Here is a 22,179-nt window from a genome sequence, read left to right on the forward strand (position 1 = left end):
TAACTTGGAGATGTGGTTGTTCTTTTCAACCATGACATTTCTCCAGTGTGAAAATGGGTGTTACTTCCTCTTGGTTGTATTAGCTTGCAAGGTTAATTACAGCTAGACAAATGCTCAGAGGAATGTATTAGTTTGTTCTGAAATTCAAATCTAGAAATACAACTGAGCAGCATAGACTCTACCTGATGTAGGATGTTCAATGTGATAAATTTCATGGCAAAGAAAAAAGGACAGATATGAAAATTCATCTCCTTTTCTCCTGTGAATAAATAACATGCTTTAGGCAATTAAGAAAAATTCAAGCTCCTATAGCATAACTGGAAAATTCCTTACATGAGTAAGTAGTTAGAAGGAGGACAAATGACAGCACAATGTCATGTTTCTGTAACTTCTAAAACATATTTTACTGGAGATAAATAAAAAAGGCACCAATAATAACAGCAACAGCACAATAAAAAGATACAGGAAAACGTGTTTTAATTCAAGTGTTAAAGTAATTGTTCATTTCCTCATGGAAATTCAGACTTCCTTCTGGAATTTTACTACTGAGGAAAATAAAAACAAGATAATACTGGGTTATAATTTTTAAATGTTTTTGTGGCTGCAAATATATACAGACATATAATTTATACTTTTAAGAGAAAAACCAGTGACTTTTACAAATGATTGCAAAGATTTAAGATCATTTAACTGTAGCACTATGACCAAAAATCCAATTGAATTAACCCCATCAGATCTGTTGGCACCTCATTCTGCACTCCTTATACCACCACTGTATCAGCTCTCAAAAACTAAAAACATGGAATGCAACCTGATTAACCACAATATACATTATCTCAGATTTTCAAAGAGTCTGCTAATGCCATGCCCTTTTTCAGGGTGAACAAAAAGAAAAGCTTTATTTAGCTTTAAAGCTCACAACACGATCTCCATGTTGGTAGTTGCTTTCACCTTCTAAAACACTCATCTCACAAGATCGTCATCGGCGTTCAGCTCGCTGTGTCTCTGTGCAGATGGGCTATGGCTCAGCTGAAGAGCCACGTCAGCCCCCTTGAACAGGCCTCCACCCAGGAGAACTGTACATGTATCCAACACATGCCCACCAACAGGAGTGATGTCCAGCTAATCCCAGGTTTGATTGGTTAAGCTCTACTTGACTGAGCCTATGTGACTGACCTTCTATGTGACTGACCTGACTATACATGACTGACCCTCTCCATAACTGAAAATGTCCTTGAGAGAAATAGGGAAGACTAGACAGGTGGCACTGGGATGCAGGAGAAAGCTGCCTCTCATGTAGCCTAGTATCATCCGTAAATGAAGGCAGTGATAAAATCACCCTTGTTGTATAATCAGCACCACAACATTATAACTCGATAGAAAACATCAGTGTAGTAATTACTAGCTTGTTTAAGTGTAGATTTCTAAGTGTCTACAGTGTTTTTGTTCCTTTGTCTCTTTGGTGGAAAAGAAAGTCTGGTGTTCACCGTGTTAGAGTAAGATGCAATCATCATTTGGAGGTCGAGAAACTTGCTGGAGTCTACGGAGCTCCTCCTGAAGTCGTGCTTGTTCAGCTTGGTGTATTGCATTCAGCCTCTGAGCCTCTTCCTAAAGAGAGATGATGAGAAAATATTAAACTTAGCACAAAAGTGAAATCAATCTTCTTTCTGGTGGCCTACATCATTCACTTGTCCTTCTTTATTTTAACTCACAGTAACAGTAGACAGGCCCCAAATCTCTCTCTTCCATGTGTGTACTTCCAACCCACTCCTGTAATTATCCAATCTGCTTCTCTTTCTCTACCTCCAGAAACATCTTTCAATCTGCAAAATGTTGCTGTCCTTACTGTCCTTAGTATTCCATCCCAACATTATCTTTCTCTTTACACTGTACGATTTCCTGAAGAATCAGTCACAGTGTGACTTTAGTTCTCATTTACACATGAGAGAATGTAATCTATACATAGAGAGAAAGGCAAAGTAACAGAGACAGAAAGAGAGATCCCTAAATGGTCACAACAGCTGGGAAAGGGTCAGGCCAAAGCCAGGAGCCTGGAACTCCACCTGGGCCTCCTCATGGGTGGCAGGGACTCAAGTACTTAGGCCAACTTCCACCTTTCCCAGGTGCATTAGCAGAGAGCTGGATTGGAAACGGAGCAGCTGGGATTTAAACCTGTGCTTCAGTATGGGATGCCAGAGCTGCAACTGGCGGCTTGACGTGCTGCATTACAACAGCAGCGCTGATGGAAAACTAGCAACTCTAAGTGACATCTGGGATCCACTGAGGTCTGAGCCTCAGATGAGGGAATTTCTGCTAGGTCAGCACAGTTTTGGAAGCAGAAGTAGAAGAAAAGATTCTGGAGATCAAAAGCCCTACATTGCCCATCTTGTCATTCAGGAAAGTGCTGAAATCTAAAAAATATCTTGGAGGCCGGCACAGTGGCATAGGGGGCCTAAGCCACCGCTTGCAGTGCCTGCATCCCATATAGGCACTGGTTTGAATCTCGGCTGCTCCACTTCTGATCCAGCTCTCTGCTATGGCCTGGGAAAGCAGTAGAAGATGGCCTAAGTCTTGGGCCTCTGTACCTGCGTGGGAGACCCAGAAGAAGTTCCTGGCTCCTGGCTTTGGATCAGCACAGCTCTGGCCATTGCAGCCATTTCAGGAGTGAACCCAGTGTATGGAAGACTTTCTCTCTCTCTCTCTCTCTCTCTCTCTGCCTCTCTAAAACTCTGCATTTCAAATAAATATTTTAAAAAGTATATTGGAGTAGATCCTGAATAATAGGGGGAAAGTCAGGATTCTGTTCCACAGTGAATAGGTTACAGGAAAGAATGCATTCAGTGTGCTTGGTACAATGCTTGGTTAATAAAAGCCACTGTGTATTGAGCGATGAAAAAACTACAGGACTGGATAAGAACAACTTCTGCAAGTTAAAGGCCTTCAGACCTTCAGAACTAGAGATTGTCAAGGCAAGGATTGGGTATAGACATAGTAATACAAAGTTAATTTAATAAGATATCTATGATCAAAGCATTTTGGCACAGTGGATTAAACCCTACTTGGAACACCAGCATCTTAAATCATAATGTGGTTTTGATTACTAAATTCCTGGCTCCTGGCTTCAGATCAGCCGAGTTCCAGACATTGTGGCCATTTTGAGTGTGAACCAGTGGATGGAAGACTTTTCTCTCTACCTTTCCCTCTCTGTCTCTCCTGCTCTTTTTTTTTTTTTTTTTTTGTAATTATGCCTCTCAAATAAGTAAAACCTTTTTTAAAAAAATAGGAATTAGCAAGTTGATCAAAATAACTATTATTGTGCTCTAGAAATGTCTTTGTTCAATAGTTTACGCTATTTACTCTGCGCATAGTCCTATTTTAAACATAAATATAACTCACTTGATTACAAAAGTAACCCTATAACTGAGTATCACCACTGACTCTGTTAAGCTAGGAAGACAGGAGACAGACAACGTGCTTAACACAGTATGATGGTACATCAAGTTTCTGGAAAGCGAATTAAAAGATAAGCTTATCTGGCTGCCAGAAATTTTAAAATATATGTGTACACAGTCTTCAAAAATTCCATGGAAAATGTGTATTATGAAAAACTACATGGCCAGCGCCCTGGCTCATTAGGCTAATCCTCTGCCTGTGGTGCCGGCACCCTGGGTTCTAGTCCTGGTTGGGGCACCGGTTCTGTCCCGGTTGCTCCTCTTCCAGGCCAGCTCTCTGCTGTGGCCCAGCAGTGCAGTGGAGGATGGCCCAGGTCCTTGGGCCCTGCACCTGCATGGGAGACCAGGAGGAAGCACCTGGCTCCTGGCTTCAGATCAGTGCAGCACGGCCGTAGCAGCCATTTGGGGAGTGAACCAATGGAAGGAAGACCTTTCTCTCTGTCTCTGTCTCTCATTGTCTAACTCTATCTGTCAAAAAAAATTTAAAAAAACTACACATGGAGGGACCAGCACTGTGGCGTAGTGGGTAAAGCTGCCGCCTGCAGTGCCAGCATCCCATATGGGCGCTGGTTCTAGTCCTGGCTGCTCCACTTCCGATCCAGCTCTCTGCTATGGCCTGGGAAAGCAGGGGAAGATGGCCCAAGTCCTTGGGTCCCTGCACCCATGTGGGAGACCTGGAAGAAGCTCCTGGCTCCTGGCTCGGATTGCCATAGCTCCAGCCATTGCGGCCAGCTGGGGAGTGAACCAGCAGATAGAACACCTCTCTCTCTCTCTCTCTCTCTCTCTCTCTCTCTCTCTCCATGCTTCTCTCCTATCTCTGTGTAGCTCTGACTTTCAGGTAAATAACTAAATCTTTTTTTTTTTTTTTTGACAGGCAGAGTTAGACAGCGGGAGAGAGAGAGAGACAGAGCGAAAGGTCTTCCTTCCACTGCTTCACCCCCAAAATGGCCACTACAGCCGGCACACTGCACTGATCCGAAGCCAGGAGCCAAGTGCTTCCTCCTGGTCTCCCATGTGGGTGCAGGGCCCCAAGCACTTGGGCCATCCTCCACTGTACTCCCAGGCCACAGCAGAGAGCTGGACTGGAAGAGGAGCAACCGGGACAGAATCGGCACCCCAACCGGGACTAAAACCCAGGGTGCTGGCACCGCAGGCAGAGGATTAGCCAAGTGAGTGGTGGTGCCGGCCTTAAATAAATAAATCTAAGAAAAAAAAAAAAAAAAACTAAACATGGCTTGTAAAAAATATTTTGCATCAAAATGAACTTGTATTTTCATTCCATTTCCCCATAAACTTTTAGAAGTCGCTGTTATTGAACAGGAGGTGGGGCTCAGATGCACATGCAGCAGGATGGCTCCAGAATCCTGGCTCTCAGCTACCACATTGGACCCTCTCACCCCGCCCAGTGGTTCACCCATCATCACAGTATGGGGAGAGATGGCAAAAAACCCGAGATGAAATAACTGATGAGTACCTGGAGCCGGCGCTCCTTGGCCCTCTGCTGCTCTTGCAACATCCGTGCTCTGTTCATCTCCATTTGTCGCACCTCTTCCTGGTGGCGCCTCTCCTGCTCCTCCATCAGCCGCTGGTTCTCCCGTTGAATGGCCTCCAACCTTTCTGCTTCAGCCCTTGCAGCCTCCGCTTGCCTGCGTGCCTCTGAGGAGAGAGTGGAGAAGGTCAGACCCCTCCAGGATGAACGTGCCCCTTCCCTCTGCCTCCCACATCTCCCTGTTCATTGTCCGACTTCTTTGGGAAAGTCCCCAGGGCCTGTTTCTCCATCCCAGGTAACCAGAATGCACTCCTCATGCCACACTCAGATGTGGCCTGAGGGGCTAAGATGCATCTTTGCCATTCCCACCGCAGTGTAATTATCCCAGGCGAGCCAGGCCAAGTTCAAATGTAGACATTTCTGTTCATCTTACATTGCTTCCATCCCTTCTCACCTTTCATCTCCTCCTCTCTGGCTCTGAGAGCCTGGTCTGTCTGCAGAATTGTAGCACTCACAGACTCCTTGGACTTTAAATACTCCTGCAGAGCTTCCTCAGCCTAGGAGGCCAAAAACATGCAGTCAGGCATAGGGAATGGTGATAAATTATCAATGCTGTCTATTTCTTCATCTTCTCAACTCTCTTCCTCCTAGGAGGTGCTCAACCTGTGCTTGCTGGAACTATCCACCAAGCTGCTCCTGCCACAAGGTGGACATAAACCCCCAACAGGCCCCTTTGAGCACTCAAGGCCACCATATGCAAAGGATTTATTCACAGATAGAAAAATACAGTTACTAGGTGTTTGGAAAACTGTTATGGATTCTGGGGAAAGATGCTCTTACTCCCTCCTGAGACTGAGGGCACTAAGGAATAACTAAGTGAGAGAGCGTCAAGATGGTGGAATAGGAAGGGAGCACACTGATAGTCCAGGAAGAGACAGTTTAATAAAATTGGAGATACTGCAGGTTCAAGGAAGAGTAGGGGAAAAAACAGCAGAGGAAACTCTTCCGGAACTAGTGATTCACAGTGGACCTGCGTGGAGAGCGTGGGAGCCCATGGTTCCGGACATCAGTGGCAGAATCAACACACCAGCACTGGAATGCGAGGTGAGCCGAACCTCAATAGCCTGAGACACCAGCGGGCAAGCAGAAAGAGGAGACTAGAGGGAACGAGGCTTTAAACCCCTTGGGGAAAAGTTCAAGAGGCTAACTAGAAGAGAGAGAGAAAAAAAAGTGACCAATATGGACACGAGTTTCTCTCTCTCTGCTCACCTCTCAAAGGCAAGCAAGACAAAGAGCAGGCGCCATTTTGGACATACATCATAAGCGGGGCGACCTCAGGGCTGCGCCTGCCCACATCCAAGCAGAAAAACCTGACTCTGGGGCGGGTAAAATAACAGGAGATTAGGACCTAGTGAATGTGTGGTGCTAATGAACTGAGACTGTGAAAAAAGACACAGTGGGTGAGAGAACTCATGGAATTCATGTGAGTACTCTCCAGAGATGCTACAATTCAGTAACCTTGGCAATCCAGTGGGAGACTGCAGGAGAATTTGAGTCCACACTAAGGGCAGTACAGCTTCCCTGTATGGTCCTTGGGAAAGAGCTTCCGATCTCTGGCTCCTGTGGGTATATCATTCACCTGCTAACTACCTCCAATTCCGCTCAGCTGTGCGGAATTACTTCCCTTTTGAATCAAAGAAAGAAAGAGAGAGAGAGAGAGATTTACCATGCCTAACCTGGGAGTGACACCTTTGGCACACCCTTAACCCTGAGGAACCAAACGGAGCTCTCAGGCCACACCCATCTCAAGCCTCTAAGCCTCCATGAAAAGCAGACAGTCCACTTAATACAGTCATAGTATAACAAGAAAAAACACCACAGCAAGGGAAGAAGAATCCAAAGAATATCTCCACGATGCCAAGCAACAAACGCAGAAACCGAGGAAACAAGAACAAGGAAGGCACTATGACACCCCCAAATGAAACAGACACCCCAAGCCAAGATTATGAAGATGATGAGAAAGAAGAAATGCAAGATACCGATTTCAAAAAATTTATGATAAGAACAATTAGAAGTTTTCAAAATCAATGCTTGAGCTACGGAAATCCTTACTGGACAGGATAGAAAATCTCCTTCGAAAATGAAATATTAAGGAGGAATCAAAATGAAACGCAGAAGCTAGTAGAACAGGAAAGTGTGATAGTGAAGAGAAATCAAAATGAAATGAAGAATTCAATAGATCAAATGACAAACACATTAGAGAGCCTTAAAAACAGAGTCAGTGAAACAGAAGAGAGAATATCGGACTTAGAAGACAGAGCACAGGAAAGTATACAGTCATACCAAAGAAAAGAAGAGGAAATCAGAAATCTAAAAAATAATGTTGGGAATCTAAAGGATACTATTAAAAAACCCAACATTAGGGTTCTAGGAGTTCCGGAAAGCATGGAGAGAGAAAGAATTAGAAGGCCTTTTTAGTGAGATACTTGCAGAGAACTTCCTGGGTTTGGAGAAGGACAGAGACATCCTGGTACAGGAAGCTCATAGAACCCCTAGTAAACATGAACAAAAGAGATCCTCACCACGACACGTTATAATCAAACTCACCACAGTGAAACATAAAGAAAAGATTCTAAAATGTGCAAGAGAGAAATGTCAGATTACTCTCAGAGGATCTCCAATCAGACTCACAGCTGACTTCTCAACAGAAACCCTACAAGCTAGAAGGGAATGGCGAGATATAGCCCAGGTACTAAGAGAGAAAAACTGCCAGCCCAGAATATTATATCCTGCAAAGCTATCATTTGTGAATGAAGGTGAAATAAAGACTTTTCATAGCAAACAGAAATTGAAAGAATTTGTCACCACTCGTCCAGCCCTGCAAAAGATGCTTAAAGATGTGTAACACACAGAAACACAGAAATACGGTCATCAATATGAAAGAAGGTAAAGGAAGGAAACCTCACAGCAAGAGATCACAGGAAGTTCAAAGCATATATTAGAAAATATCTTTGGCAAATGGCAGGGCAAAGTTACTACTTATCAATAGTCACATTGAACGTTAATGGCCTGAATGTCCAGTTAAAAGACACAGATTGGCTGATTGGGTTAAGGAACAAAACCCATCTATTTGCTGCTTACAAGAAACACATCTTTCCAACAATGATGCATACAGACTGAAAGTGAAAGGCTGGAAAAAGATATACCATGCCAACAGAAATGAAAAAAGAGCGGGCATAGCCATCTTAATATCAGACAACATAAACTTTACCACAAAAACTGTTACGAGAGACAAAGAGGGGCACTATACAATGATTAAGGGATCAATTCAGCAGGAAGATATAACGATTATCAATTTATATGCACCTAATTACAGGGCACCAGTTTATTTAAAAGATTTGTTAAGGCACTTAAAGGGAGACTTAGACTCCAATACAATAGTACTGGGGGACTTCAATAATCCACTCTCAGAAATAGGCAGATCAACCAGACAGAAGATTAACAAGGAAACAGCAGATTTAATTGACACTATTGCCCAAATGAATCTAACAGATATCTACAGAACTTTTCATCCTACACAGAAACCATTTACATTCTTCTCAGCAGTACATAGAACCTTCTCTAGGATTGACCACATACTAGGCCATAAAGCAAGTCTCAGCAAATTCAAAAGAATTAGAATCATACGATGCAGCTTCTCAGACCACAGCAGAATGAAGTTGGAAATTAGCAACTCAGGAATCCCTAGAGCATATGCAAACACATGGAGATTGAACAACATGTTCCTGAATGAACACTGGGTCACTGAAGAAATCAAAAGAGAAATCAAAAACTTTCTGGAAGTAAATGAGGATAACAACACAACACATCAAAACTTATGGGATACAGCAAAAGCAGTGTTAAGAGGAAAGTTTATATCAATAGGTGCCTACATCAAGAAATTGGAAAGGCACCAAATAGATGAACTCTCAATTCATCTCAAGGATCTAGAAAAACCACAGCAAACCAGACCCAAATCTAGTAGGAGAAGAGAAATAATTAAAATCAGAGAAGAAATCAACAGGATTGAATCAAAAAAAAAATTACAAAAAAATCAGCCAAACGAGGAGCTGGGTTTTTGAAAAATAAACAAAATTGACACCCCATTGGTCCAACTAACAAAAAAAAAGAAAAAAAACCCAAATCAATAAAATCAGTGGTGAAAAAGGAAACATAACAACAGACACCACAGAAATAAAAAGAATCATCAGAAATTACTACAAGGACTTGTATGCCAGCAAACAGGAAAATCTATCAGAAATGGATAGATTCCTGGACACATGCAACCTACTTAAATGAACCAGGAAGATATAGAAAACCTAAACAGACCCAAAACTGAGACAGAAATTGAAACAGTAATAAAGGCCCTCCCAACAAAGAAAAGCCCAGGACCAGATGGATTCACTGCTGAATTCTACCAGACATTTAAAAAAGAACTAACTCCAATTCTTCTCAAACTATTCAGAACAATCAAAAAAGAGGGAATCCTCCCAAACTCTTTCTATGAAGCCAGCATCACCTTAATTCCTAAGCCAGAAAAAGATGCAGCATTGAAAGAGAATTACAGAGCAAGATCCCTGATGAACATAGATGCAAAAATCCTCAAAAATTCTCACCAATAGAATACAACAACACATCAGAAAGATCATCCACCCAGACCAAGTGGGATTTATCCCTGGTATGCAGGGATGGTTTAATGTGCGCAAATCAATCAATGTGATACACCACATTAACAGACTGCACAAGAAAAACCATATGATTATCTCAATAGATGCCGAGAAAGTATTTGATAAAATACAACACCCGTTCATGATGAAAACTCTAAGCAAACTGGGTATGGAAGGAACATTCCTCAATACAATCAAAGCAATTTATGAAAAACCCACGGCCAACATCCTATTGAATGGGGAAAAGTTGGAAGCATTTCCACTGAGATCTGGTACCAAACAGGGATGCCCACTCTCACCACTGCTATTCAATATAGCTCTGGAAGGTTTAGCTAAAGCTATTAGGCAAGAGAAAGAAATTAAAGGGTTGCAAATTGGGAAGGAAGAACTCAAACTATCCCTCTTTGCAGACGATATGATTCTTTACTTAGGGGACCCAAAGAACTCTACTAAGAGACTATTGGAACTCATAGAAGAGTTTGGCAAAGTAGCAGGATATAAAATCAATGCACAAAAATCAACAGCTTTTGTATACACAGGCAATACCATGGCTGAGGAAGAACTTCTAAGGAAAACATCATGCTGAGTGAATTAAGCCAGTCCCAAAGGGACAAATATCATATATTCTCCCTGATTGGCGACAACTGACTGAGCACCAAAGGGGAAACCTGTTGAAGTGAAATGGACACTATGAGAAACAGTGACTTGATCAGCCCTTGTCCTGACTGTTGATGTACAATGTAATACTTTACCCCTTTTAGTATTTTTTTTTGTTCTGGTACTATTGGTTGAACTCTGTAATTAACACACAATTATTCTTAGGGGTTTAAATTTTAACTGAAAAGTGATCCCTGTTAAATATGAGTGGGAATAAGAGAGGGAGGAGATGTACAATTTGGGACATGCTTAATCGGACTTGCCTCAAATGGTAGAGTTAGAAACATGCCAGGGGATTCCAATGGAATGCCATCAAGGTAGCATGTACCAATGCCATCTCACTAGTCCAAGTGATCAATTTCAGTTCACAATTGATCACACTGATAGGTCTAAGAGTCAAAGGGATCACACAAACAAGACTAGTGTCTGCTAATACTAACTTATAGAAGAATCAAAAAGGGAGAGAACGATCCAAAATGCAAAGCAGGATACACAGCAGACTCATAGAATGGCAGATGTCCTAAATAGCACTCTGGCCTCAGAATCAGCCCTTAAAGCATTCAGATATGGCTGAAGAGCCCATGAGAGTATTTTAGGCATGGAAAGCCAAGACACTCTGGAAAAAAAAAAAAAAAAAAAAAAAAAGAAGACCTTAATTAAAGATCTCTGCGAGTGAGATCCCAGTGGAAAGAATGGGGCCATCAAAGAAGGAGGTACCTTTCTCTGAAGGGAGGAGAGAATTTCCACTTTGACTATGACCCTGTCAGAATAAGATCGAAGTCGGCAAACTCAAAAGGCTTCCATAGCCTTGGAAACTCATGACTAGAGCCTAGGGAGATTATTGACACCATAAACAAGAGTGTCAAAGTGTTAAGTCAACTACAGGAGTCACTGTGTACTTACTTCTCATGTGGGATCTGTCCTTATTGTGTTGTCCAATGTGAAGTAATGCTATAACTAGTACTGAAACAGTATTTTACACTTTGTGTTTCTGTGTGGGTGCAAACTGATGAATCTTTACTTAATATATACTAAATTGATCTTCTTATATAAAGATAATTGAAAATGAATCTTGATGTGAATGGAATGAGAGAGGGAGCGGGAGATGGGAGGGGTGCGAGTCGGAGGGAAATTATAGGGGGGGGGAAGCCACTGTAATGCATAAACTGTACTTTGAAAATTTATATTTACTAAATAAAGGTTAAAAAAGGAATAATAAGTTGGACCTAGCACTGTCAATGCTGTTGTCATGGGGCTAAGTCTGCCTGACAGTGAAGCCATTAGTCATGGAAAGGGAACAGAAATAAGAAGTGGGGGATTGGAAACCAAAACAAAGGGAAATTGATGACACTTTACATTCTGAATTGTATCTACATTTGAAACAAAATTAAAACTTTGCTTTGGGCTTTTATAAGCTAATCAATTACTGGGTTTTTTTTTTTTTCTAGAATTAGTTTCAATTATTGGCATTCTGTCCTGGGTAACCAAAAAGATCCCTTTGTGGCAATCAATGCTGATGGCTGAGCAGAGGTCTGATGACTATGGTAATGGTTCCATGCAATTCCAGGGATATCATTCAAGCATAACTTTGGCTTTAGGAACACCAGTACCAGGCACATATTTTTCTATGCATGTTCATTTAATGAAAGAGTAACCTCTGGCAGAGGCAAAAACCTCATCTGAACTTACAGTGGTGTCTTTCCTCCTGTCCTCAATTTTTATAAACAGCTGCCCCATGCATTTTCCATAATTAATAAATCGAATCAGGGATACCTGTATCCCTTTCCTGGGCTTCTGATAGTACTCTGCCTTCAGCTCTTCTGTCTTCTGAAGGTAGAGATTGTGACCTCCTGGTTTCGAATAAGTCCCCTGCTTCACTGCTTCTTCTAGGGGACCAAAAATATCCTGAAGCAGAGCTGAGCAAAGATCCGATGAGGCTTCCAAGTTCCGTTTACAAAAGTCATCACGCTTTGCATCCAGTAGTGCCTACAAAGAGACAAAACCCAGAAGATGTTAGCATCATTTCAGTGTTTCTGGATGGGTTTTCAAAAAGAATCTATATTTTTTTCTAGAAGCACAGAGGAATACAAACAAAACTATAACCATCCCATGAAACCTGGAAAAGTTCCAATGATGATACTTTAGAAAACTAGCATTTACTTTTCAGTTTCAAATTTCCTGAAATCCCATTTTCTTGTTATTTTTCCTTTATGGGTGATCTTCAGACCACAGACATGTAGTCTTCTGCTCTGTTTCTAAACTTAGCCTACTGTTTCACAATTTTTCTCGTTTTAATGTTTTACTGAACCTGGGATCCCACATCATAGTAAAGCTACAAGTCCTTGCTGCTCCACTTCCAATTCAGTTTCTTGCTGATGTGCCTGGGAAGGCAGTGAAAGATGGCTCAACTGCTTGGGCCCCTGCCACCTCTGTGGAAGACCAGGATGAAGTTCCTGGCTCCTGGCTTTGGCCATGACCCTTGTCCTGGCTACTGGCTACTGAAGCTCTTTGGAGAGTGAAATATTAGATGGATGATATTGCTCTCTCTCCCTCTCTCTCTCTCAATCTCTCCCCCCCCCCACCTTTCAAACCAAAAAAATAAATTTTAAAGTGCTTTAAACTAATTGGACTTATAGTAGTTTATTTTATAAAACTCAGATACATCATTTGTACCATTTTAATGTATTGAATTTACAATTCTTTATGTTAGATTTTTTTAAAAGCCAATTTAATACTTTGTAAATACAATCATTTATAGGTTTAAAATTAGTTCAAATAAGTCCATGGCTATAACATGATAAAGTAGTTTGCATATGGGAAAATGAGAGACAACAGAAATAGGGCTCACTAAATCAAGCCCCTCCCGTCTTGAACACATATCCATCTCCCAAGCCATATGTGTATCCATCTCCCACCAAAGGTTACTCGACCCAACTCCAAACCAATCAGGAGCAGGGAGCATCCAGACTCTCATTGCAAAAGACCCCCTACTGCCCTGTTAGTGACTTCTTCAATCTATGCATGCTGTGAATAGTGGATATGTGACCAGTACTGTGGATACATGACCTTCGTGTGGAGGTGGTAGTGAGCAGCACTGACATTTTGAATATGGCGTGTACAAAAGAGGCAAGTGAGCCTGTGGAGAACAATGAAGTGCCCAGTACCAAGGTGGCTAAGTCAGAGTTCAAGAGCACATGACTACATCTCCCCAGCCTGATACATCTCCCATTCATCTTCCCTCTGGAGAGTCCATCAGTGGCATATTCTTGTTGTGCTCAGGTATAAGCACCAATAGGCCTTGTCTGGGTTCAACAATGGCTCCTTGCTAATTTCTATTACAAGTAGTCAAAACCTTGAGCTGGTATCAAAAAGCTCAGAATATGTAGAGCACAGAGTATTACTTGTTTGCTTGTTTGTTTTTACAGTAAAAGTGGCATCATAAACATGTGGTTGACTATCATTATTTCCCAGTGTAGTAGAAATTCCTTTTCTTAATGAAGTCATGTTTTACTATTTATAGCAATACTTTGCCTTGATCTGGAACTTAATATTTGTGAACTAAAACCAAAAAATAACTACCTCTAATTCCTTCTGAAACTTTTGATCCACATCCTTGAAGGAGTCCTTCATGAAGACTCCGATGGCCTCTCTCCGAGAAGCAGTGTGCAGGTCCAGCAGCTCCTGGAGGGTTTCTGTGGGCAGCTGCACCTTCTGGCTCATCTGCTGGTCATAGTGGGCAATGGCCTTTTGCACAGCAGCCGTGTTCTCCTTCTGGGTTAAGGTCAGAACTGCGTTTTCCATGCAAGGCAGATCCCCACAGCTAATGGCATTGACGTAGGTCAGCAACAGGCTCTCTAGACCTTCACAGAGTGAAACCAGGCTTTCATTAATTTGCAGAAAAAGAGGCCATGAACTATACTGAATAATTCTGAAAATGTTAATTTAACATTCTATTTATGAAATTGTTCAGTATTTTGATCAAGTGGACAAAATAGGTTCCTGTAAGAAATAGTGTGATCAACAAGGCAAGTGTTTCCTTCTTTGGGAAAAGAAATAATGTGTAAAGAAGAAAATCTCAAGATGTATGAGACGATTCATCCATATTTCATTCTTCTCCCATGAAGAAAATAATTTTATAAAAGTCGTGCATACTCATTTTATTAGAATACTCAATGCCTTATTCTTTTTAATCTGCCCTCTCTTTTCCTTTTCTTCAATTTTCTATTCTCTTCAGAACTCAATTTTCTTTTTCACTTTAACATGGGCTCACTGCTATGCAGGATTAACCTTCACCAATAAAGTGTGAAGCGAGTAATTTGGAACTGGTTTTCCATATTCTTGTTGAGTCTTTCCTGTTTAACTTCCTTATCATTTACACTTTTTTGTTTGCACTTTTTTGTTTCCCTCTATGATCTAGCAATTATTTACAGAGCTCTAAGACAGAATTCTTAGAAAATACTAGAACAAGAAATCTGTTTAAACCTCTTCGTGGGCTTTAGACTTTTGGGCCTTTGTTTAATTTTGCATCAACCAACTATTTCTACAGAGAATATGGATCTCTTGCTCATACAATACCTATCAAAGGACATGATGCATAATAAGGAACCAATATATTTGTTGAATAAATACTGCCAACTTGTGTGGATTAGTCTATTTCAATAGTGGATCACTTATGGGAAAAATGTATTTCACTTGTTCTATCATCAAATGATATACCTATTTTATGTTTGAGGCCTTTCTAAAAACAATAATAGAAATATCTATTGGGACTTTGACAACCATTGGGACATGTGATACATATGATTTCCATGACTGTAATTGCTTACACATTTGTCTTAAATGTGTCCCTTACTCAAGAGAGTGAATTGAAGGAAAATCCTACAAAAGGTACTCACGAGGTCCATTGACCTTGATGCCTCCCGGAAGAGTCTTGGTCATAGAATGATTAAAGATGTAGGAACAGAATTCTGCCACTTGTTGCACAAATAGAGGTTCCAGGTCATCATCACTCAGTGTCTCAAGTTGGGAAAGCTTCTTCAAGTCAGTGGGTGAGTCAAAGATAAAGCATTTTCTTGTTGGAAAGAACTTCTTTATACACTTACGGGGCAAATTGTAGGACTGAGTTCTTTGATCATCACCTAAATATGGAAAAATGGTATTTATTTAGCATAGGATTTACATCGTGTTGAACAATGATCTAAATACATCAAGTTAATGCCTTTCCATCTGATGTTACTGAGAGATAGAAATCTTAAGAAAAAAAGTGAATAATTAGGAAAAGGAAAAAAAGAAATTTGTTCCAAGTGTATGGGACTAATGCAATTTATTATTAATATTAATTCATTCTAAATTGATGGTATTTTAAACTTCTTTTGTGAAAGAGATAGGTGAGTCAATATGAGAAAGTTTACATTTAACCACCTGTCCTAAACGGATCACTTCCTGGGTTAAACTCCCCATTCCCAACCCTGAAGTCCCTGTCACCTTCTTTCAGCTTCAGTGAGTTCTCCAGGTATTCATCTGCTGTGATGAGCTGCCCGTCTATTTGAAGGTCTAGGAAGAAATCTCTCAGAGTCCACACCAGGTCTGGAAAGAAGCTCACATGGCCAGCAGCGTCTTCACCCACATCTGGGTCAGGTGAGGTTCTCACCCTCAGCAGATCTGTCAGTTCTGTCACATTGCTGACACGCAGCTAAGGAAAAGTGGTGGTGACAGGACTGCAGCTGAGCCCCTTTCAGTTGACTGTATCCCCAGACTTTGATTTTGCTTTAATCAATAAACATGGGGCCCTCATATATGGGCTTTTGTCTTGGTACTTTCAGTGTTTTTGTTATATTTCATTTTGAGGATTCATGAGGTCACACAGATAGACTTTGAAACTAAAACTTCTCTACAAAAGGATACTTCAGTAGGTCCATAGATCCCTGATCAATTTTGCTCATGGTATTGTACACAAAGGTACTACTCAATAGGATCGCCAGTGTAAAGATCTTGATATCATTGCTGTCATCAGCCTAGAAGTGAGAACAAATTTAAATCATTTCTTTCTTAAAGCAACCCAGAGTCACCTGGTGGTAACCAATCACTTCTTTTCTTTTTTTTTAAAGATTTATTTATTTATTTGAAAGGCGGAGTTACAGAGAGGCAGAGAGAGAGAGAGAGAGAGAGAAAGAGAGAGGTCTTCCATCCACTGGCTCACTCCCTAGGTGGTTACAATGGCCAGAGCTGTGTCGATCCAAAACCAGGAGACAGGAGCTTCCACCAGGTCTCCCAGGCAGGTACAGGGGCCCAAGGACCTGGGCCATCTCCTTCTGCTTTCCCAGGCCATAGCAGAAAGCTTTATCTGAAATGGAGCAGCAGGGCCTCAAACCAGCACCCATATGGGATACCAGCACTGCAGGCAGCGGCTTTACCCACTACACCACTGTGCAGGCCCCAAATCATGTTTTATAACATTCACAGAATACCAGTCATCAAAAACAGATTCCTTACCTGCAAATGTTAAACCAGATGAATAATAATGACTGATATGTGAACTTTGAAAACTCTTTGTTTGCCTGAATAATTTTATACTGACCCATATGTTGTTGACTTTTTGTAAAAATTAAGGTTGCCAACAACAGATGCTGGCGAGGATGTGGGGAAAAAGGGACACTAACCCACTGTTGGTGGGAATGCAAACTGGTCAAGCCACTATGGAAGTCAGTCTGGAGATTCCTCAGAAACCTGAAGATAACCCTACCGTTCGACCCAGCCATCCCACTCCTTGGAATTTACCCAAAGGAATTTAAATTGGCAAACAAAAAAAGCTGTCTGCACCCTAATGTTTATTGCAGCTCAATTCACAATAGCTAAGACCTGGAACCAACCTAAATGCCCATCAACGGTAGACTGGATAAAGAAATTATGGGATATGTACTCTTTAGAATACTATACCGCAGTAAGAAACAACGAAATCCAGTCATTTGCAACAAAATGGAGGAATCTGGAACACATCATGCTGAGTGAAATAAGCCAGTCCCAAAGGGACAAATATCATATGTTCTCCCTGATCAGTGACAACTGACTGAACACCAAAAAGGAAACCTGTTGAAGTGAAATGGACACTATGGGAAACGGTGACTTGATCAGCATAGCCCTGACTGTTAATGAACAACTTAATACATTATGCCTCTTAGTATTTTTTTTTGTCTGTTCTACTTAATATGACTGGTTTAATTTTGTAATTAATACACAGTTATTCTTAAGTGTTGAAAATTAACTGAAATGTGATCCCTGTTAAACATAAGAGTGGGAATAAGAGAGGGAAGAGATGTACAATTTGGGACATGCTCAAGCTGACTTGCCCCAAATGATAGAATTAGAAACATACCAGGGGACTCCAATTTAATCCCATCAAGGTGGCATGTACCAATGCCATCTCACTATTCCAAGTGATCAATTTCAGTTCACAATTGATCATAATGAAAGGACTAAGAGTCAAAGGGAGCACATAAACAAGTCTAGTACCTGCTAACACTAACCGATAGAATAAATAAAGGGGAGAGTGATCCAACATTGGAAGTGAGATACTCAGCAGACTCATAGAATGGCAGATGTCCTAAATAGCACTCTGGCCTCAGAATCAGCCCTAAAGGCATTCCAATCTGGCTGAAAAGCCCATGAGAGTATTTCAGGCATGGAAAGCCAAGACACTCTGGCAAAAGATCTCTGTGAGTGAGATCCCAGTGGAAAGAACAGGTCTTCAAAGAAGGAGGTACCTTTCTCTGAAGGGAGGAGAGAACCTCCACTTTGAATATGACCTTGTCTAAACAAGATAAGAATCGGAGAACTCAGAGGGCTTCCATAGCCTTGGAAACTCATGACTGGAACATAGGGAGATTACTGATGCCATAAACAGGAGTGTCAATTGGTAAAGTCAACAACAGGAGTCACTGTGCACTTACTCCTCATGTAGGATCTCTGTCCTTAATGTGCTGTGCATTGAGATTTAATGCTATAACGAGTACTCAAACAATATATTTCACTTTGTGTTTCTATGGGGGTGCAAACTGTTGAAATCTTTGCTTAATGCATACTAAACTGATCCTCTGTAAAAAAAAAAAAAGAAAGAAATTATCAACTCTCACTGGGATTAAACATGACAATAAGTCTGATCTGATTTCATCATCATTTAAAAAAATCATCTATTATTTTTCACTTTATGTTTCTGTGTGGGAGCAAACTGTTGAAATCCTTACTTAATGTATACTAAGCTGATCTTCTGTATATTAAGATAATCGAAAATGAATCTTGATGTGAATGGAAGGGGAGAGGGAGTGGGAAAGGGGAGGGTTGTGGGTGGGAGGGACGGTATGGGGAGGAAGCCATTGTAATCCATAAATCGTACTTTGGAAATTTATATTCATTAAATAAAAGTTAAAAAAAATTAAGGTTGCTTTTTCAGTTAAAGATTGTGAAACAATTGCCAACAATGCATCTGAAAACAATGCTTCCTCCACCTGTGGCACCGGCATACCACATGGGTACCGGTTCTAGTCCCAGCTGCCCCTCTTCTAATCCAGCTCTCTGCTATGGCCTGGTAAAGCAATAGAAGATGGCCCAAGTGCTTGGGACCCTGCACCCACATGGGAGATGGGGAAGAAGCATCTGCGCTGCAGATCAGCACAGCTCCAGCTGTTGCAGCCATCTGGGGAGTAAACCAACGGAAGGAAGACCTTTTTTTCTCTCTCTCTCCCTCTCACTGCCTGTAACTCTACCTCTCAAATAAATAAATAAAAATCTTAAAAAAAAAAGGAAAGGAAAATGTATATTCTGGGGTGGGTGTTTTGGTGTAGCATTTAAACCACCACTTAGGATGTCCACACTCCATATCAGAGTGCATGGGTTCCACTTACAGCTCCGCCTCCAGTTCCAACTCTGTAACCTGGATGGCAGTAGCTGAAGATCCAATAGTTGGATCCTTTTCACCTATCTGGGAAACTTGGATTGAGTTCCCAGCTCCTGGCTTCAACCTGGCCCATCCCTGGTTGTTGGCATTTAGGGAGTGCACTAGCAGGTAAGAGATCCTTGCCTATCTAATTTCAAGTAAATAATTGTTTTAAAGGCCATTGTCTGGTCAAGTGGGAATATAAATTTAGGAAAACCGAAACTTCCCTGGATAAAGAATGCTGAAAGGTAATTCAAAAAGGAATCCCGTAGCCATACCTTCTCTACGTCACCCAGACCTTCTGTGTCAAGCAGAACTAGGGTGTGGTCAGGCTTCTCTGGATGAGGCACACACCACATCCAGATGCCCTTGGTGTGAGACTGCACGGTGGACCCAACTGAGAAGCCTGCAGAGAAGTGGAGATGTTGTAATAGGGGAGGGGCTCTGGAAATAAGGATTGTCTTGATCACTGAAAAAGGATTTAGGGGAAGCAAGATGGAAAAACAACGGAAGGCACAACTAATCTGGTTCTGAATTACAATAAAGGAATAGAAAAATAACATCAAACATCATAGACTGGAAATTTTATTTTTTAAAGAACACCATACTACTAAAATGTCAATAGTTTATAATTATACTTATGGAAATTACTTCCCTGATAGCTCACTCTTTATGAGGGGTGCACATTATGCTCTTTCCCAGAGACTTGTTAAGGGCAAATGAAAAACACAGTGTGAGGCATCAGGACAGACAGCTGCCCTTTGTCTCCCAGGAGATAAAAAGACCAGTGCCTTCCACACATTGGCTTTCAGTGCCCCTCCCCCTCCCCGCCTTTCTCCCTTCTCCTCCCCAGGCTGAGTGGTGACAGTGTGGGTGGACAGAGGAGACCCTCAGAGCATAGCTGTTGCCGCTCACCCGTCTTCTTCCCAGCCAGCTTGTTCATGAGGTAGGACTTGCCCGTGCGGTAGAGGCCCACGATAGCTACCACCACCACGGGCTGCGTAACAGCCGACAGGATCTGCACGGCCTCCTCATTGACCATGAACTGCTCACTGGTGTTCTCAATGAGGCACACGGGTTCTGCCATGAGGATCTCCAAGGCCATGTCCAGGACGTTACTTTGTCTGCAAGGGAAGAGATGAGCTGGGCCAGAATATCTAGTGTTTAAACCGAGAAAATCATTTTGTCTACTGAACCTGGGCATATGCTCCCCCAGCATGGCCTGTTGCTGAAGAATTTTCTAAAAGCTGAAAATAGCTTAGCAAATGTGGGTTGCAGTAGAACACTACATCCTTCATACTCTTGACCACCTTACTGGCTCCTAGCTATTTGGTGGACAAAGGGAAATCCCACCCTTGTGGGAGACCCAGGTAGAGTTCCAGGCTCCTGGCTTCAGACTAGCACAGCCCTGGCCATTGCAAGCATTTGGGAGTGGACTAGTGACTTATCCACTGCCCTACAATGTCTGCCTCTCTCTGCCTTTTAAGCAAGTAAATAAGTAAAAATAAATAAAATTTGCTTTAAAAATCATGATATTAGAGGCAATAGCAGAGTAGAGACAGAATTCAGCACAATAAAGGGTTAACAAGTACTAAGAAACAAAAAACTCAGAGCTATAGGAAAAACCCACTTTGGAAGAGCAAGATCAAGGCTCAAAATACATTACTGTCTGGAAACCTCTTCACTGTTCAGACTGGGTTTCACTTTTCCTGTTCTTTCTTTTTTGGGGGGAGATGAAGAATCTTCATATTAGCAGTTTAGCAAGCTATTTACTTTGTATCTCATTCATTACTCTTTCTCACGAAAATAACAATCATAGCTCATCAGACTTGCAGACTAAAGTTTGAACCAGCTTAACCAGGTTTTAATAAAGAGAAAAGTAGCCTAAGTAGCAATTATAATCGCTTAGAAGTCATGAGATGGCAAAGGGAGAAAAGCGGTTTCAGGATATTTTAAACTCACAGGTTGGTCTCCCCATATATGTATATTTAATTTAGCAAGAAGCGAATGTAATTGGCACTTGATGGATTCTGCTCTGATAACACCATGACTTAATATTTTCTGAGTCCCAATACACCACACCCAGTTAGACTTCCTTCTATCCCAGACAGACCAATTTTAAAACTAAAGGGAACCTTGTACAGTTCTTCCCACCTTTGCCCAGTCTTACCTTAACTGGAGCAATAAAATCAGCGGGGAGCAGAGATCTTTCAGAGCAGACAAGGAATCAGCTTAGACGAGGACTTGATAAGAAACTGCTTTGACGAGAACTAATGAGAGTTCTAACTGCTGTGCCCAGTGTGAGTGTAGCTGAAATGATTTCTAATGTACTTCATCCTTACCCACCTCCTGGGATTCCCCATCCCCTCTCCTCCCCACATCACACCAACTCCCCACCAACAGTTAACTGTGCAGCACAGGGAAACCGAAAGTGGGAAATGACGTTGGGAAACTTGCTTGTAGGAAACTGAAACTGCAAAGCAAAGGCAGTTACAAACAATATTTTCTGAATATTGACAATTGCTGGGCTGGAGGGTTTGGTCGGATTTCTCAGAAATTCTATGTTGCTACTGAAAAGAAAACTTTGAGGTTCTTGATAATGTTTCTAAGTGTATGGTATTTTACCTAGCTTGAAATCTGATATTTATCTTCAGCTTAGAAGCAGGGCAGGAAGAAACCTCATAAAATTTTTGGGGTCTAATTTTTTGAAATGTTTGATACACTTACATAGGGTCAAGTTTCTTGCTTTTTTTTCTGATTTAACAACTTTATTGAATTTTCAGAAGCACTCTACAGTAACACACTTTAAAAGAATCACATAGTACTTAGTAGGTACTTGTATACATGTACAGCTCAGAAGACAAATAACAAACAAAATCACTCCCAGAAAGCTTCAAAAATGGACATGTGTAGTCTAAGAATATGATAATGGCTAAAGGGATACCC

General features: G+C 41.4%; 1 protein-coding gene across 1 annotated transcript; it reads right to left on the reverse strand.

Annotated features, from left to right (window-relative positions):
• Window positions 1-379: 379 nt before the first annotated feature.
• LOC100349257 (guanylate-binding protein 5) lies at window positions 380-21,666 on the reverse strand. Its single transcript, XM_002715513.5, has 11 exons — window positions 21,404-21,666; window positions 20,149-20,357; window positions 19,512-19,639; window positions 16,209-16,318; window positions 15,789-15,985; window positions 15,200-15,442; window positions 13,884-14,164; window positions 12,078-12,290; window positions 5,396-5,498; window positions 4,927-5,108; window positions 380-1,608 (listed from the first exon to the last, which is right to left on the reverse strand). Exons 2-11 carry the CDS (start codon window positions 20,336-20,338, stop codon window positions 1,492-1,494), a joined length of 1,764 nt encoding a protein of 587 aa, XP_002715559.3. The 5' UTR covers window positions 20,339-20,357; window positions 21,404-21,666; the 3' UTR covers window positions 380-1,491.
• Window positions 21,667-22,179: the final 513 nt, after the last annotated feature.

Source organism: Oryctolagus cuniculus, chromosome 7 (genome assembly GCF_964237555.1).
Source record: "Oryctolagus cuniculus chromosome 7, mOryCun1.1, whole genome shotgun sequence".
Taxonomy (NCBI): Eukaryota; Metazoa; Chordata; class Mammalia; order Lagomorpha; family Leporidae; genus Oryctolagus; species Oryctolagus cuniculus.

What these genes read in the sequence shown, in the direction of transcription:
- LOC100349257 (XM_002715513.5), bottom strand. Translation starts at nt 20,338, where the DNA reads ATGGCCTTGGAGATCCTCATGGCAGAACCCGTGTGCCTCATTGAGAAC. An exon ending in GCTGGCTGGGAAGAAGACGG is followed by an intron (nt 19,640 to 20,148) that starts GTGAGCGGCAAC and finishes ACTTCTCTGCAG; the next exon opens with GCTTCTCAGTTGGGTCCACC. An exon ending in CAGAGAGGAGGAGATGAAAG is followed by an intron (nt 5,109 to 5,395) that starts GTGAGAAGGGAT and finishes CTCTCTCCTCAG; the next exon opens with AGGCACGCAGGCAAGCGGAG.